General features: G+C 41.1%; 1 protein-coding gene across 1 annotated transcript; it reads left to right on the top strand.

Annotated features, from left to right (window-relative positions):
• The first annotated feature begins 5,040 nt into the window (after positions 1 to 5,040).
• Positions 5,041 to 14,564, top strand: LOC139470224 (cysteinyl leukotriene receptor 2-like). The gene is made up of 3 exons (XM_071252542.1): positions 5,041 to 5,103; positions 12,520 to 12,573; positions 12,880 to 14,564. The coding sequence occupies exon 3, from the start codon at positions 12,894 to 12,896 to the stop codon at positions 13,965 to 13,967; it is 1,074 nt and encodes a 357-aa protein (XP_071108643.1). The 5' UTR covers positions 5,041 to 5,103; positions 12,520 to 12,573; positions 12,880 to 12,893; the 3' UTR covers positions 13,968 to 14,564.
• The last annotated feature ends 410 nt before the right edge of the window (positions 14,565 to 14,974 follow it).

Raw genomic sequence — 14,974 nt, forward strand, 5'->3', positions numbered from 1 at the left:
GTGACAGCAAGCACCATCTTTTAACGTCTTTTGGTATGACGCGGCCGTGAATCGAACCCCGAACCGTCCTCCGGGCGGACGCTCTACAACTAGACCACGGAGGCGGTCTGATAGAGGAAGAATTTCGAAACAATTGGTTAGTATCTCAAATGTATTTGCGTGTATGAATTCTGAAATTTTATTGTGTAAGAAACAATACAAATAAGTCCGGACTAGTACACGCACGCACTTGCATGCACGTCGTTATATAATAAAAATAATCTTGAAGTGACGAAAAACCCCATTTCACCTCACCTCAAATCATCTCTGCATTTGCAGCGTTATGACCACGGGCTTAAACCTCTGTGTAAATCATTTAATGGGTGAGTTTTTGGTGAGTCACGTGGAGACTCGGAACCGGGTCAGCGTCGAGATGAGCGAACCCGTTACCTACAAGACCACCACAGCTCCTTTATGCACGGGTCTGGTGCAAATAGTTTTTTTAAGGTCGTAGATTCGTATTTTCTTCTTTGCATTTTTTACAGCTTTTTAAAAATAAACCTGTTTCAAGAGAACCCATGTCTTTCATACTGCGCAAAGACTGGCGCTTATTGTGTGTGATTGGACAAGCTGGACAGCTGAGTGACGCGGCCGCCAAGGTTGCAATCGCTCCTGGATGTTTTTTAACAGTTTCTGTTTCTCACACGATTAAACCAAGTGTACTTTACGTATGTTTATCACCTTTTGGGGCCTAAACTTCCGAGACCTGATTCTTAACGAATTGGGGCGTTTATTTGAGACAGAATATTTTTTCAGTCCGAGTTTCAAAAAATACAATTTCTTCTCAGAAAAGCTTTATTTTACAGAACATCAATCACGTCCAGGTTGAGGTCAACTTAGATACTTCCAGTGTATTGATTCTCCATGCACAAACATTAGACTCTAGGATATTAAAGCCTGTAGGACCGCGTGTATATGTGAACATGAATCTGCAAACACACCCCATTAACAGCCCGATCTTTTGATGTATTGAAAGTATCTATGAGGATGCTGGAAAACGTATCCAGTATCAGACAAACCAGCAAATCAGCATTCGAGTGAGCGTCATCAGTCTGATAATCCTACTTCGTGCAGGCTGTTACAAGAACAAAATCAATAGAATAACGAGAACGTTTCACAATGAATTAAACGTTTTTTAACCATTTCCGTGGGATAGGGGAGACGAATCTCGAATAAATCCCATTGCAATTTGTGAAAATTAATGTCCTGTAACTTTCATGAATGTTCTAAAATCGATAAAAAATAATGCTATGGTGTTTTTGATATCAGCTTGTTGTTTGAAGCTCGGTGAATAAACAACATCGTAAAAATGCGTTCCTTTACATTTTGGTATGTTGAATCTTGGTTTACAATTTTTGTCTTTTATCCACGATGATATAAGGATATGTGCTCAAAGTGTGATGCGATCTCTCTCTATTCAAATGTGGCCATACCGATGTAATGAACGTCTTCGTTGTCCTGGTTTACATTTTACGAGATGTGAGATCCCACATGGCGGCAGGTTATAGATATTTACACCAGAAATAACAAGGAAACATACATAATGATTATCTATGCTCAAAGGTAATATCGTATGTGTTTACTTCATTCTGAGTTTCAATAGTGACACAGGCATCGAAGATAAACAATTACATAAAGAAAAAAAGCAATCTATTTCTGAACCATGACAAATGTCAAAAAACATGGCATGGGATGACTGACCACAGGAGCTGGGTGATACCAATGTCATCGGATAGAACAAACATTTGACAACAAATTAAGAAGATATTGGTGAGTTTTGATTGAAATTTACTGACAAAAACATCATGGTAACACAGGTACTGTTTTTGACCTTAGACAATAACTCAAAAAAGTATGGAGCTGCATGATTAAGTAAACGAGTTACGTTTGATGTTTCATGTGAAAATGTTCCTTAAAGTCTCTACTTGACATGACACGTGATGCAGATCAGTAGCGGGTATAACCGCCACGTGCCCGGATGACACATTCCACCCTACGTCTCATGCCTCCAGTCAGACGTTGGATCTGTTTATGGGTCAACAACAACCACTCCTGATGCAATGCTGCTTCCAATTGGCGTAAACCGGATCTCGTGCCTGTATGCGCCGCCCCAGAATATTCCAGACATCAGCCACATGTAACAGTCGGTTTAATGTTCCTGGGGTTGTAGGCCGTGTTCCGGTGCCTCCATACTCTCGTTCTTCCATCAGTGACGTGGAGCAGAAAGCGACTTTCGTCTGACCACTGGATCCGTCGCCAAGTTCTCAGATTCCAGTTCTGTCGCGCAATACGCCATGCTAAACGCGCAGCTTTGTGGTGATCTCTCAACAAGGGACGCTTTATGACTCGTCTAACCCTCAGTCCTACTGCTTTCAGTCGGTTCCTGACGGTTCTGGTGCTGAAACGACGATTGGGCAACCACAGCTGTTTCAGACGAGTAGTGCTAATAATAACTGTTTAAAACCGAGCTTAAGAAAGCAAATTTTAACGTTTGGATATACTGCTCTTAGAGATACTCGAGGGTATCATGCTGCACGGACATACCATGCATCTCGAGAAAACATAATTCTTCCCGTAATTATATCTTTCATGACTGTTACCAATATTGGGACCAAACAATAATGTGTTTGAGTTTTTTCTTTGTATATATATTCTGCCATTTTTATTCTTAGGCGTTCAATTAGCGTGAAATAAGCATATATTTCTGCTGATTATTTATATGGTAAATAAATTCAGTAGCCATACTAAACTGGCGGGCAAAGAAAATATACACTCGAAAACTGGATTTGATAAAAAAAATAAAAACTTGAAGCATTTTCAAAACGTTACAAGGCTGAAAACAGTCGCCGAAACACTAAAAATTAAGTTAAAAAACACAACAATGACATCCGTATAAAACATCACAATCGAGTAACCATTGCTTGTTTGTTTCATTTTACTATCAAAGATGGGTGTATACTTTCTTTTTCTCGGCAGTTAAGACAACCCATGTCCCGCGGAGATTCCGGCTTAGAATTGGTCTTCAGCAATCCATGCATGTCGTAAGAGGCGACTAACGAGATTGGATGATCAGGCTTGCTAACTTGGTTGATTCATGTCATCGTGTCCCATTTGCGTAGATCGATGCTCATGATGTCAATCACTTGATTGTCTGGTCCAGTCTCAATTATTTACAGACCACCGTGATAGAGCTGGGATATTGCTAAGTGCGGTGTTAAACAAACAAACAAACAAACTAACAAACAAAGACAACTCATGTCTTGGTGATGGTGAAGGTACAGTAGCCTCGGACTAACGGTGCAGCATATAGGTATCGGAACATACTATCGTATCAATTTGCGTGGGAGGCACCGGAAAGCGTTAATTGAATGTCATCTGAAACCCATCTTAATTACACACGCACAAGGGAGCAGTATTAACAGAATTCCCCTATAATCAAATGGTTGCACGATAAATTCATTATAGTGAGTGTGTGTGTGTGTGTGTGTGTGCGTGCGTGCGTGCGTGTGTGTGTGTGTGAGTGCGTGCATGCGTGCGTGCGTGCGTGCGTGCGTGCGTGCGTGCGTGCGAGTGATATCAGAATCCCGCGGTAGAATCACTGTTGGATGAGTGAGGAGTCGAAAGTTGTCCACAGTGGCGCCATCAAGGTTTCGCTGCTCAGAACATTGAAAGGCGGAAAAGCACAAAATACATAAGGAGTCCAAGATATGGTTGGTTTTGCTTGTTTTTTGTTTAACGCCGCACTCAGCAATATTCCATCTATATGACGGTGGTCTGTAAATAATCGAGTCTGGACCAGACAATCCAGTGATTGATATCATGAACACACACACACACACACACACACACACACACACACACACACACACACGCTTCAGAGACTGAAAGAGGATCACCTTAGGGTTTATGGCGTAATTGGGACCTTCGTGACTTGGTGTAGCACGTGATTTGGTATTGTCGACTGACGATAGTAGTTTGTTTGTTTGTTGTTTAATGCCGCACTCTGCAATATTCCAGCTATATGATTCATTCAGTGATTGACATCATGAGCATCATAAACCAAGACAGCAAGCCTCACCACCCGATCCCGTTAGTCGCCTCTTACAAGCATAGTCGCCTTTCACGGCAAGCCTGGGTCGCTGAAGACCTATTCTCCACCCGGATCTTCACGGGTCCTAACAGTAGTAAAGTGACTCAAGCTTCACGTTGGGGACACTGACGACGAGGTCGCCAAGTCGTCCTGCTAATTGTTTTATCGTAATGAGATACCTGTTTTGCATTCTGGAGCACAGTGACCTCATGATGTCGGCAGTCTCGGGCGTAAGTGACACAACCATCTGACCGAGTTCATGGCGAAGCCTGAGAACACACCGATTTAGTTGGATGGTGAATCAGAGACGGGTGGACCGTGCAGCTGTTTCTTGCACAAATGGTTTGTTTTTTGTTTTGTTTAACGCCGCACTCATCAATATTCCAGCTATATACCGGCGGCCAGTATATAATCAAGTCTGCATAGGACAATCCTGTGACTGAACGTGAACGATCCACGCCGTTGTTGTTTAACGTCGCACACAGCAAATTCCGGCTTAGAATTCGAAGTAACTTCAGTACATTTACCTCCATTCTTTTAAGGTTGCATTTCACCAATTGCGTAGATTGATGCTCAAGATGTCAATCACTGGATGTCTGACCGCTGTCATATAGCTGGAATATTGCTGAGTGCGGCGTTAAACAACAAACAATTTATCGATTTGTTTAGCAATAATGCTCTTCTCAGTAGCATTTAATTAAATTTCTTAAATTTTGCCAAATTAGTCGGATGGTGTTTTGTATCAAAACTGATACGAAAACCAGAGACAGTTTGTTAGACAAATCTGGCTGATGTAAGTTTAACTCACTCGTGGAGGACAACACTGAATTCTGCGCTCGTTATCACACGAACACATATCAGCTCACCAGGGCTGTTGTCTAATATCTCGGAAATCCTCCCACGAGAGGAAACGTCCGCACAACCGAGCCAGACTGGATTGCAGGTGACTGGTACTCTCTCTTCGGGCCGACTCGGTAAGTATGTTATATTTAGTATGATATTTAGAAATAGCAAACAAACAGATGAAAGCTATTAAGCCAGTTGCATCAGTAGAGGAATCAGATGTGTTGGGGTCCTCTCATATTGAAACTCATGACATAGTCTCCATTCGTTATGTGTTTTTGTTGACTTCGTGATCCGGGAGCCGCCTCTGAGCATGATGCTGAACTTGAATGTTGTAATCACAACACAGTAAACTACGTTTATAACGAACACGCTTATAACGAACTTACCAATATAACGAACTTGTTTTTTAGTCCCGGCCATTTGTTGCATATATGCTATATGCTTATAACGAACGACGGTTATTACGAACTAAAATTAGTGGTCCCTTTGAGTTCGTTATAACCGTAGTTTACTGTACTATTGTTTCTGTAAAGTCATGAGAATCTGGTGATTCCGGAATCAATATTCTAGTGATTACTCCGACGTGAACCATGCTATGGTTCATATAACATTTCTCTATAATTTGGTATATTGACCTGTAGTTGCGTCAGTTTTTCTTGTTAAAATCCACGTTCAGGATGGTCAGTGAGCCCTGAACAAATTGCAACAACAGTTTAAATTAATTATGGTTTAAATCATACATTAGGGACTCACCATTTAGTGTTCAGGGAGGGTGAGGGCGGTTAGAGACAGGTTGCGTTTTCGGTCACTTCAACCCAGATACATAAAATGACAGGGAAACTATCATTTTGACGATGAAATGGCAGAAAAGGGTAATCGCATTGCATTAAGACTGAACAAATTACTAACTCAATTCGGAGGCACGGGTTCGAATCCCGGTTCGCCCCGATTATGTTTCCAGGTTTGTCAGCACCATGTCTTGCTCATTGGTTTCACCAAAGTGGTAAACGTCTGAAACCTGCATCACTTCGGGCTTTCCTCTCACATTAAGCTGGTGAGATCGGATAGCCTAGTGGTTAAAGCGTTTGCTCGTCACGCCGAAGACCCGGGTTCGATTCCCGACATGGATACAATGTATGAAACCCATTTCTGGTGTCCCCCGCCGTGATATTGCTGGAATATTGCTAAAAGCGGCGTAAAACCATACTCACTTATGTTATTATGCATGCAATTTCGAAAACCATTACATTCTTCGCAGATGACCACGTTTACTCAATCAACTTAACTGCATTCCCCATAATCATTTACTGAAATTTAACTAACTTTTCCAAATAGAAGAGCTGTCTAGCTCATTTATATACATAAGAAGTCCCTGTTTCAAACACACGCAGGCTCTAGCACAATTGGGCGGAGCGGCCTATTGTATCAGAACGTAAAATTGACTCACGCCATTAATTTACATATGACCTTTGTGATGAAACCTGACCTGATGTGAGAGCCAACAGCTGTTGTTGACATTTGCCCGTAAACATTAACCTCATACATGTCAGTCATTTCATGAAGGCACAGTTGGCCCAGTGGTCTGAGACGCGCACTTACTGGACAGGGTTACCTTATTTAGCTGTGGGGGAATCTCGTAGCGAGTTCGATTGCCTAGTTGCCTGCAGTGGTACAAAGATGGTACAGATGTAGGTACAGTACGTTTATAACGAACGCGCTTATAACGAACTTACCGATATAATGAACTTGATTTTTAGTCCCGGCCATTTGTTCATATATGCTGTATATATGCTTCTAACGAACTACGGTTATTACGAACAAAAATTAGTGGTCCCTTTGAGTTCGTTATAACCGTAGTTTACTGTACAAAGGTGGCACACCTGTAGTGGTACAGTTGTGCTTTATACCACTACTTCCACCACTTCATTTGTTAATTACGTTTGTAATAGTGAGTGAGTGAGTTGGGTTTAACGCCGCCTTAAACAGTATTACAGTTATGCATCCTTCGGATGAAGTACATATACCCGTGAAGGATCCGGGTTAAGTCTTCAGCATCCCTTGCTTGCCGTATAAGGCGACTTTGCTTGTCGTGAGAGGCGACTAACGGGATCGTGTGGTCAGACTCGGTGACTTAGTTGATGCAGGTCGTATCCCAATTGCGTGCATCGATGCTCATGATATCAATCACTGTGGTTCAGACTCGATTATTTATAGACAGTCATCATATAAGTGGAATTCTGCTGAGTGCGGCGTAGACAACAAACAAACAAATCTTATGAAGGTAATATTCTTGTTATAAAGTGCATATCCTTCTTTGATCAGGATTACTGTTATATCATGACGTGTCAGCTTGATGTGGAAGGAAAGCCTGAAGTTATGCAGATTTACATAGTTTAGAAATGTGTGCAATGAAAAATATATTGTTTAACGATAAAACAGAAATATTGATAAGCAACGTTTTCAGCTATGTTCGGGAACTGTCCTTCCGATACACTAAATAGCCTTCTGATGAAGTAAATATGCTTCTGAGGAAGTAAGAATCTTTATGGAGTACACATCCTTCTGATGAAGTAATATGAGGTCTGGTCAAAAGGATCTAAGCCCAACAAACAAAACCAACAATTCTGAAAGTGTTTTTAATCTTATTTTTCAATCTGCTTTTCAATACACTTCTCATATCGATAGTGAAGATTTTCAATTCCAGTCAGTCTGAAGGCACTCTGAAAAACCCATTCACGGCAGCTTTGGGGTCATCGTTGTCGTCATAGCAGTTTCCACGAAGGTGTTCTTTCAGTTTAGAAACAGGTGGAAATCACTTGGCGCCAGGTCTGGCGAGTATGGAGGCTGAGGAACCTATTCCAACACACATTATAGCACAGAGGCCTTTGCAAGGCGAGAGGTATGAGAAGGGGCATTGTCATGAACTAGTAGGACTCCAGCAGTCAGCAGTCACCCTTTGAATCTTAGAATACAGTGGCCGTAACTTTTTTACTGATCTTAAAGACTTGAATTCCTTTGGTGCCGGAGAAGTGGAATGGTGCCTTTACATGGATTGACGTTTGGACTCGGGATCATAGTGGTAGACCCATGTTTCATCACCCGTTACAAATCTCTTTTTGAATTTGACGAAATCCTTCTCAATGAGCTCTAAATATTCTGGCAATGTCAGTTCTCTTTCCCTTAGATCAGATTTTAGAAAAAAAACTTTGGCATCTTATTCATCTGTAAATGTTCATGAATAAGTGTTTCAGTTGATCCATGGCTTAGACCTGTGTCTTCCTCAAATTCAGCAATGGTTGGTTGGTTTGTTGTTTTACGCCGCACTCAGCAATATTCCAGCTATTACGGCGGTGGTAACATGTCTATCTGACAGAAACAGTTTTTCTTTCTCCTTGAGTGAATCTTCATTGATGGAAGTTGAGGGACGTCCAGATCTAGGGTAACCATCAAGGCTTGTTCTCCCAGCCTTAAAACGTAGCTGCCCAGACGTTTAACCGTGGAATAGCTAGGGCACTTATCACCATGCATTTGTGACATGCGGTCATGAATTCCTTTGGGAGTACCTTTCTCTAAAGTAAAAAACGTGACGATTGCTCGGTACTCGTTCTTTTCCATTTCTGTGTCTATCACGTTCAATTGGCTGTCACTATTACACAAACGGCCTCAACAGACCAAATACACTTGCAATGAACTACTCAAACAATGTACTACATTGACTAGTTCACTTTGTTATTGCCCATAGTTGAAAGTTAGTCAGGCTTAGAACTTTTTGAACAGCCCACGTATATCCTTCTGGTGAAGTACATAGCATTCTAAAGAGTACATTTCGTCTTGATGAAGTATAATCCTTCTGATGAAGTGCATCGCCTTTTGATAAAGTACACACCCTTCTAATGAATTAAATAGACTTCGGATGAAGTAGCTATCCTTCTGATTAAGCAAATATTCTTCGGATGAAGGTCATGATGAAGTAAACAACATTCTTGTGAACTAAACATCACTCTGATGAAGTAAAGATCCTTCTTAGGGTAGTAAATACCCGTCTGTTGTAATAGATATCCTTCTGACGAAGTACATCTTCTGATAAAGGACATCACATTTGAATGAAGTAAATATCCTTCTGGTGAAGTCAGCAATCATCTGATAAAGTATACATCCTGATGACGTTACTTATATCCTTCTGACGAAGTACAAATTCTTCTGATGAAATAAATATCCTTCTAATCAAGTAAATATCCATTCAATGGCGTTGTCTCTAACCTTGTGACGAAGTTAATATCTTTCTGATGAAGTAAATATCCTTTTTCGAGGAAGGATATATCCTTAGCTTCTTATAAAAGTTACATCCTTCTGATCAAGTAAATATCCTTCGGAGGATGTAAATATACTTGAAGTACATCTATCTTATGAAGTATAAATCCCTCTGATGAAGTATGTATCCTTTTGATGAAGCGAGTATCTTTCGGATGATGTAAGTATACTTTTCAGGAATTAACTATCGTTCATGTCAACTACATTATAAACAACATTCACAATCACACACCCCTTGAGTCACACCGACCTTTGGTTCTTTTAAAAGCCGTTCCTTTATTTCTGTGCATCAGTATATTACTACAATCTTACTCAAGCATTAAATAAACACATCAGGTGATGCACTACCCGGTGGAACATATCAACATGATTTAGAATGTATGTAAAACCTCAGCCTCACTGTTGTTTTCAGACTGAACAAAAAACATGAGATCGATGTCCCGTAATGAAGTAATTTGAGGCTGCGTTATGACAAACCGTGATCATTATACTTCCTACCTAGATTCACAGGCCTGTACTTCCGGTGTAGAGTGCATTCAGGACTACCCGTCCCGTGGTGAAATGCATTTGGCTCGTTGTGACAGAATCTCCCATGAGACAGTGCTCTAGTGGTTTGTAATTTAGTTGATTATGCCTTTGACAAGGGATTTGATGTTTTGAACGTCGCAGTATTAAGAATTCATGTTAGGAGAACACTGAGCGAAGGGATAAATGTACAACAGTTGGCAGCTGATTTCAGGTGTTTTAATAAATTATATTAAAACAATCCATTCGTGGGGCCCATGGGAAGGGTGTTAGATTATTTATTGTCCAATCTCGTTAAAATCCGTTCTCGTGGTTGTCTGAGTGAAGATCTGGGGACACCGCCATGAGGCCGAGCCGAACGCTCTGGATCAGCCAATCAGCGCCGATGCTAAGAATTTCTCGGTACGAATGAACTAAATAACCTACCTGGTTTCTGTATTCGGTCATAAAATTGTTTTTTATATATTTTTCTGTGTCAATTTCAGGGAAGACTAAAAGATGTTTCATCTCAAAATTGGTTTGCAAAATTGTCTGCTTCAAAATATTTAACACATTATTCAAATGTTAAATCTTTGCTGAATGTAGAAAAATATATTGATTCTTTGCAGGATAAATCTCTCAGAAGAACCTTTTGTAAATTTAGGATTAGCTTACATCATTTTAATGTTCAGTTTCTACGTAAAACCCCCTCAGATAATGAAAATAGTTTATGTAAATATTGTAACAAGGGTTGTATTGAAAATGAAGATCATGTCTTTTTCACTTGTGAATATTACCAGACTTTACGGAAACATTATACTACTCAACTACAGGATATGTATGACTTCCAAATATTCTTAACTGCAAAAATGTCAATGTAATAAAACTGACTTCTGTATACCTGTATAAGATATTTAAATTAAGAAAAACGTGACTAAATTTATATTTTACTGACATTGTAATATAGGCCATATGGCCCACATTACCGAATACATCTGTCTCTGTCTGTCATAAAATTGTTGTGGATATTTTATACACTCTGTTGTTACTGAGCACATAGCATTTTACACCTAAACCGGAGTACCATCATCTTCCCGAGGCAAGGGAGTTAACTGACTATAAAAGTCAAGTTTCCACCCTTGCCGAACAAGGCTGGAATTCCGGAGTGCCATTTTGGCTAGACTAACGAGTCAGTGTACAATCCAATCACAATCGTGTAACAGTCTTGACATCCGTTTCGTAAACAACATGAATTTCAACGTGCATGTTTCGATCGACTGTAGGATTTATAAGCATGTGTACCTCCTACTGGACGTCGTCAAATATTTTTCAAACCATATCATGTTTTTAATCAAGTGCTCAAATGATTTGATGCACTTCGTGTGGTAACACCCGGTTTATTACAATTGAGATTTTGATTATCGATCAGATCGTCTTAACTGGGCGCCGCCATTTTGTTTGAAGCAAATGCAAGTGATATGAAAGATTGAATCTGATTGGTCAGTAGGGGGGACGTAGAAGGGACGTAATTCGTAATAGCCACTTGTGGCGCTACGATCGAGCCTGGAAATTCCTGTCAGTTTGGCAAGGGTGGAAACTGGACTTTTACAGTTAGTTAACTCCCTTGCCTCGGGAAGATGGAGTGCCATTAGGATGTCCATAATATTTTCCCCATATCCCGCCAAACCTGAAGTTTCATTCCGCCCTGAAATAATAAAAATGATTTCGTGTCTTAGTTTTCTCCGCCGCTGTTGGAGATTGTGCTCCTGTGTGACAAAAGACATTGCACACTCATTAAAACCCAGATCAGCTTCATCTTTCTTCAGCTGTGTTGACTAAAATTCGTTTGAAGTAAGGCGACTCGGTATACGTCATAAATTAATTTAGAGACAAGTTTTTAAGTCATAAAATAAGTGTGAGAGAATTTGTATTTCATTATTTTGAATTTTTTTATTTCATCCGCCGCTTTCTTGGTTGAGGTTTGAGATGAGAAACACATAAATGGATATCGATGGCCTTGAGGTGAGACGACAATGAAGCCGAATCGTTTCAGAAAGCTGGCATCTGATTGTCTCATTCAGACTGGGATGTCAGAGTTCGCTAAAGGTTCGCCGAGTCGGCTTTAACCCCGCCTTAAACCGTAATTCATGAGACATTTAATCCACACCTGGGGTTGTCAGTCCACAGTGATGCAAACCGTAAACATCTTCAATTCTGGTAAAACCAACGAATACGTCGTTGGTACTGACAAAGCGATATTCTCTATCAAGGCGAACCTTGGAATCTCCAGTTATAGGGGGCACGGGTGGCCCAGTCGTCTAAGGCGCCGCGATTCGCTGTACAGAGTTGCGTCCCTTGGGCACGCCAGAAACCTATGATTGTGGGTTCGAATCCCGGTTCGCCCCGATTATGTTTCTAGGTTTGTCAGCACCATACCCGTGCTCGTAGGTTTCACCGAAGTGGTAAACGTCTGAGACCTGCATCACTTTCCTCCCACATTAAGCTGACACGCTGCGATATAACTGGAATACTGTTAAAAGCGGCGTTAAACTCAACTCACTCACTCATTCCAGTTATATGTTTGTTTGGAATGCCAAGGGAAGCAACTCCGCCTTAGACGACTTACCCCCGCAGATGTGATGAGGTTGAGGGTGAGATGAATTAAAGCGAATCCCTTGCTATCGATCATGTGGTTGTGTCTCACCAACAATTTATCTTTACCTTTTCAGGGCATTCGTAACCAAGGGGTTCTTGCAAGAAGTGTCCATAGCGAAGTTGGCCTGGTGAGTATGAGATACTGGGATGTTGTTTAGAGAGAAAATGGAGAGAATATGTTTTCTGTCCCTGCTTCAAGGATACGTTTTCTCTGACATTGGCGCAAAACAGTTGTTTGGCGGAACCACAAAATAACTTTTTTCGGAACTTAACATTATATTTTTTGCGTTTGTAATCAGAGGCCGAACAGTTTTTGCTAGCATTTTCTGAATCATTTAACGTTTGAGTGCCCGCCCCTTTCGCCATTATTGTCAGCATATAAACTTCTTTGTCCTGTACATTGTTACTAGAAGATAAATGTTTTTCTCTTTCAGACGTTTTGCCTTATATGGATATGACTGACGCAACACCAATCACCATGGTAACAGACCATGAAAACTTCACCGTGCACACCAATGTGACAACCCTTATATATCCAGCAGAATATTACAAGTTGAATGCATTAATAACCTTCCTTAACACCTACTACATATGGATTATATTTGCATTTGGGTTTCCAGGAAATACTCTCAGTTTGTTTGTCATCTTTAGAATGTCGAAGACTGGATTGACAACATCGTTATTCTATGTAGCGGTGCTGAGTTCTGTAGACAATATCACCATCATCTTAAAGATTATAGAAAACCAGACCCGACAAATGAAGATGTCGATCGATGAAACGGGATGTCAGTTTCTGTTTTTCTTTGGTTTAACATGCGCAGCATCTGCAAACTGGACACTGATCGTGATATCAGCAGAGCGGTTCACAGCGGTGGCGTTGCCGTTCAAGGTGGCGTTGGTGTGGTCGTTGAAGCGGGCAGTTGTCATCATCGTCGGCGTCGTCGTATTCCTCTGCTTCATCCACAGCCACATCTTCATCACAGTCACTCATTACGAACACTACACGTGTACAGTCAAAGAACGGTTTCACAAATATCTAATGATCTGGTTCTTCATCAGTGCTTCCGTTTTCGCCTTCATCCCTGCCGGGTTCCTCATTGTATTAAACGCCCTCACTGTTCTGATAATGCGCAGATCCACAACAAGACGCCAAATCATGACGTCGGCATATGGCCATGTTCATCGCGCAGCGCGACGTCAGGAACGACATATCACCGTCATGCTCGTCGCTCTCGCCATCGGCTTCCTCGTCCTCAACATCCCACGTTGCGTGTACGTAATCGCCTACAACTACATCTGCGCGAGTGACGAGGACGTTATGTGTAGTACAAGAAGAGGGTTTGTTAACATATTGACCACACAAATCGCGGACTCGAACCACGCCATCAATTTCTACCTGTACTTCATGACGGGGAGAAAGTTTCGAGCGCACTCCTTGAAGTTATTCCAATGCAGAAGAGCAACATTCTTGTCCAGTGGCCCCTCGCAATTGTCAGAGCTTCCCTTCACAGAGTCAAGCTAATATTGTCCTCGCGTGTCTTTCACCAATTTACACTTTTAATATTTATGTGATTTTAGCTATCGCGGAATTCCGCCATGGCTTCGATTGTCTCAATGATCCTGTTCTGGCGACCACGGAAATGCAGACTAAAACTTATTTTAAAGGAAATCGACTACCTCGGCAGTGTAGTGGATAGAGCCTGCTCGGGGAGCGGGAGATCGGTGGTTCGATCTCCTAGCTTTTAAACACCAAAAGACGTTAAAAGATGATACTTGTTGTTACCCTGCCTGACGCTCGCCATAAAGGGAAAAATGAAGGACTGGTCGGCTTGGAGTCAGTATACTGCGTCTAGTTGGGGAATTCATGTTAAACTGTGGCATGGTATCTCAGTGGGATAACGCAGTAAAATGGACATAAATCCAAACCAGTATAAGCAGCCACACACACACAGACACACAGACACACACACACACGTTATATAAGTACAATCATCTTTAACAGGGCGTTAAACCGCTTTCACCACACCTCAAACGAAATGTTCTATGTTCTTCATCTTGTGTATTTCTACCCAGTCCTATGTGGTATAATGTTTATGCTACGCGTTCATGATCTAGCTTATCTTTCAACCCAGATTGCTCGGCTTATATCTTTGTGATTTTGTCATCTACCTGGTATTGATCATGTGACACAATCCATGTTCCTTAACACATATTGTAGTCACGTTGGGACAGTATATCAAAATGAGATGTCCAAGTTGAATCCTATTTTGGCTACAACATATTACTGATACTATAGAGCTATACTGATTATTGGTATTAATATGAACACGCATTAAAAACGTATTTCGTTTTGGTTATAGTTTTCTGAATCTTGCCTTCTAAAAAATATGTGAAATATATAATAACGTGTTATTGTATATTAGTCGGAGGAAGTACTGGAATCTGTGTTTTCACACGTGTACTAGCTGTCTTCCTTGACCTGCGTCTAAGGCGTCGTGATTCACTGTGCAGAGTTGCGTCCCTTGGACA

Source organism: Haliotis cracherodii, unplaced genomic scaffold (assembly GCF_022045235.1).
Source record: "Haliotis cracherodii isolate W230 unplaced genomic scaffold, xgHalCrac1.p SCAF_20, whole genome shotgun sequence".
NCBI classification, from domain to species: domain Eukaryota; kingdom Metazoa; phylum Mollusca; class Gastropoda; order Lepetellida; family Haliotidae; genus Haliotis; species Haliotis cracherodii.

Excerpts from the sequence above, each read along its gene's own strand:
- LOC139470224 (XM_071252542.1), top strand. The coding sequence starts at position 12,894 with ATGGATATGACTGACGCAACACCAATCACCATGGTAACAGACCATGAA.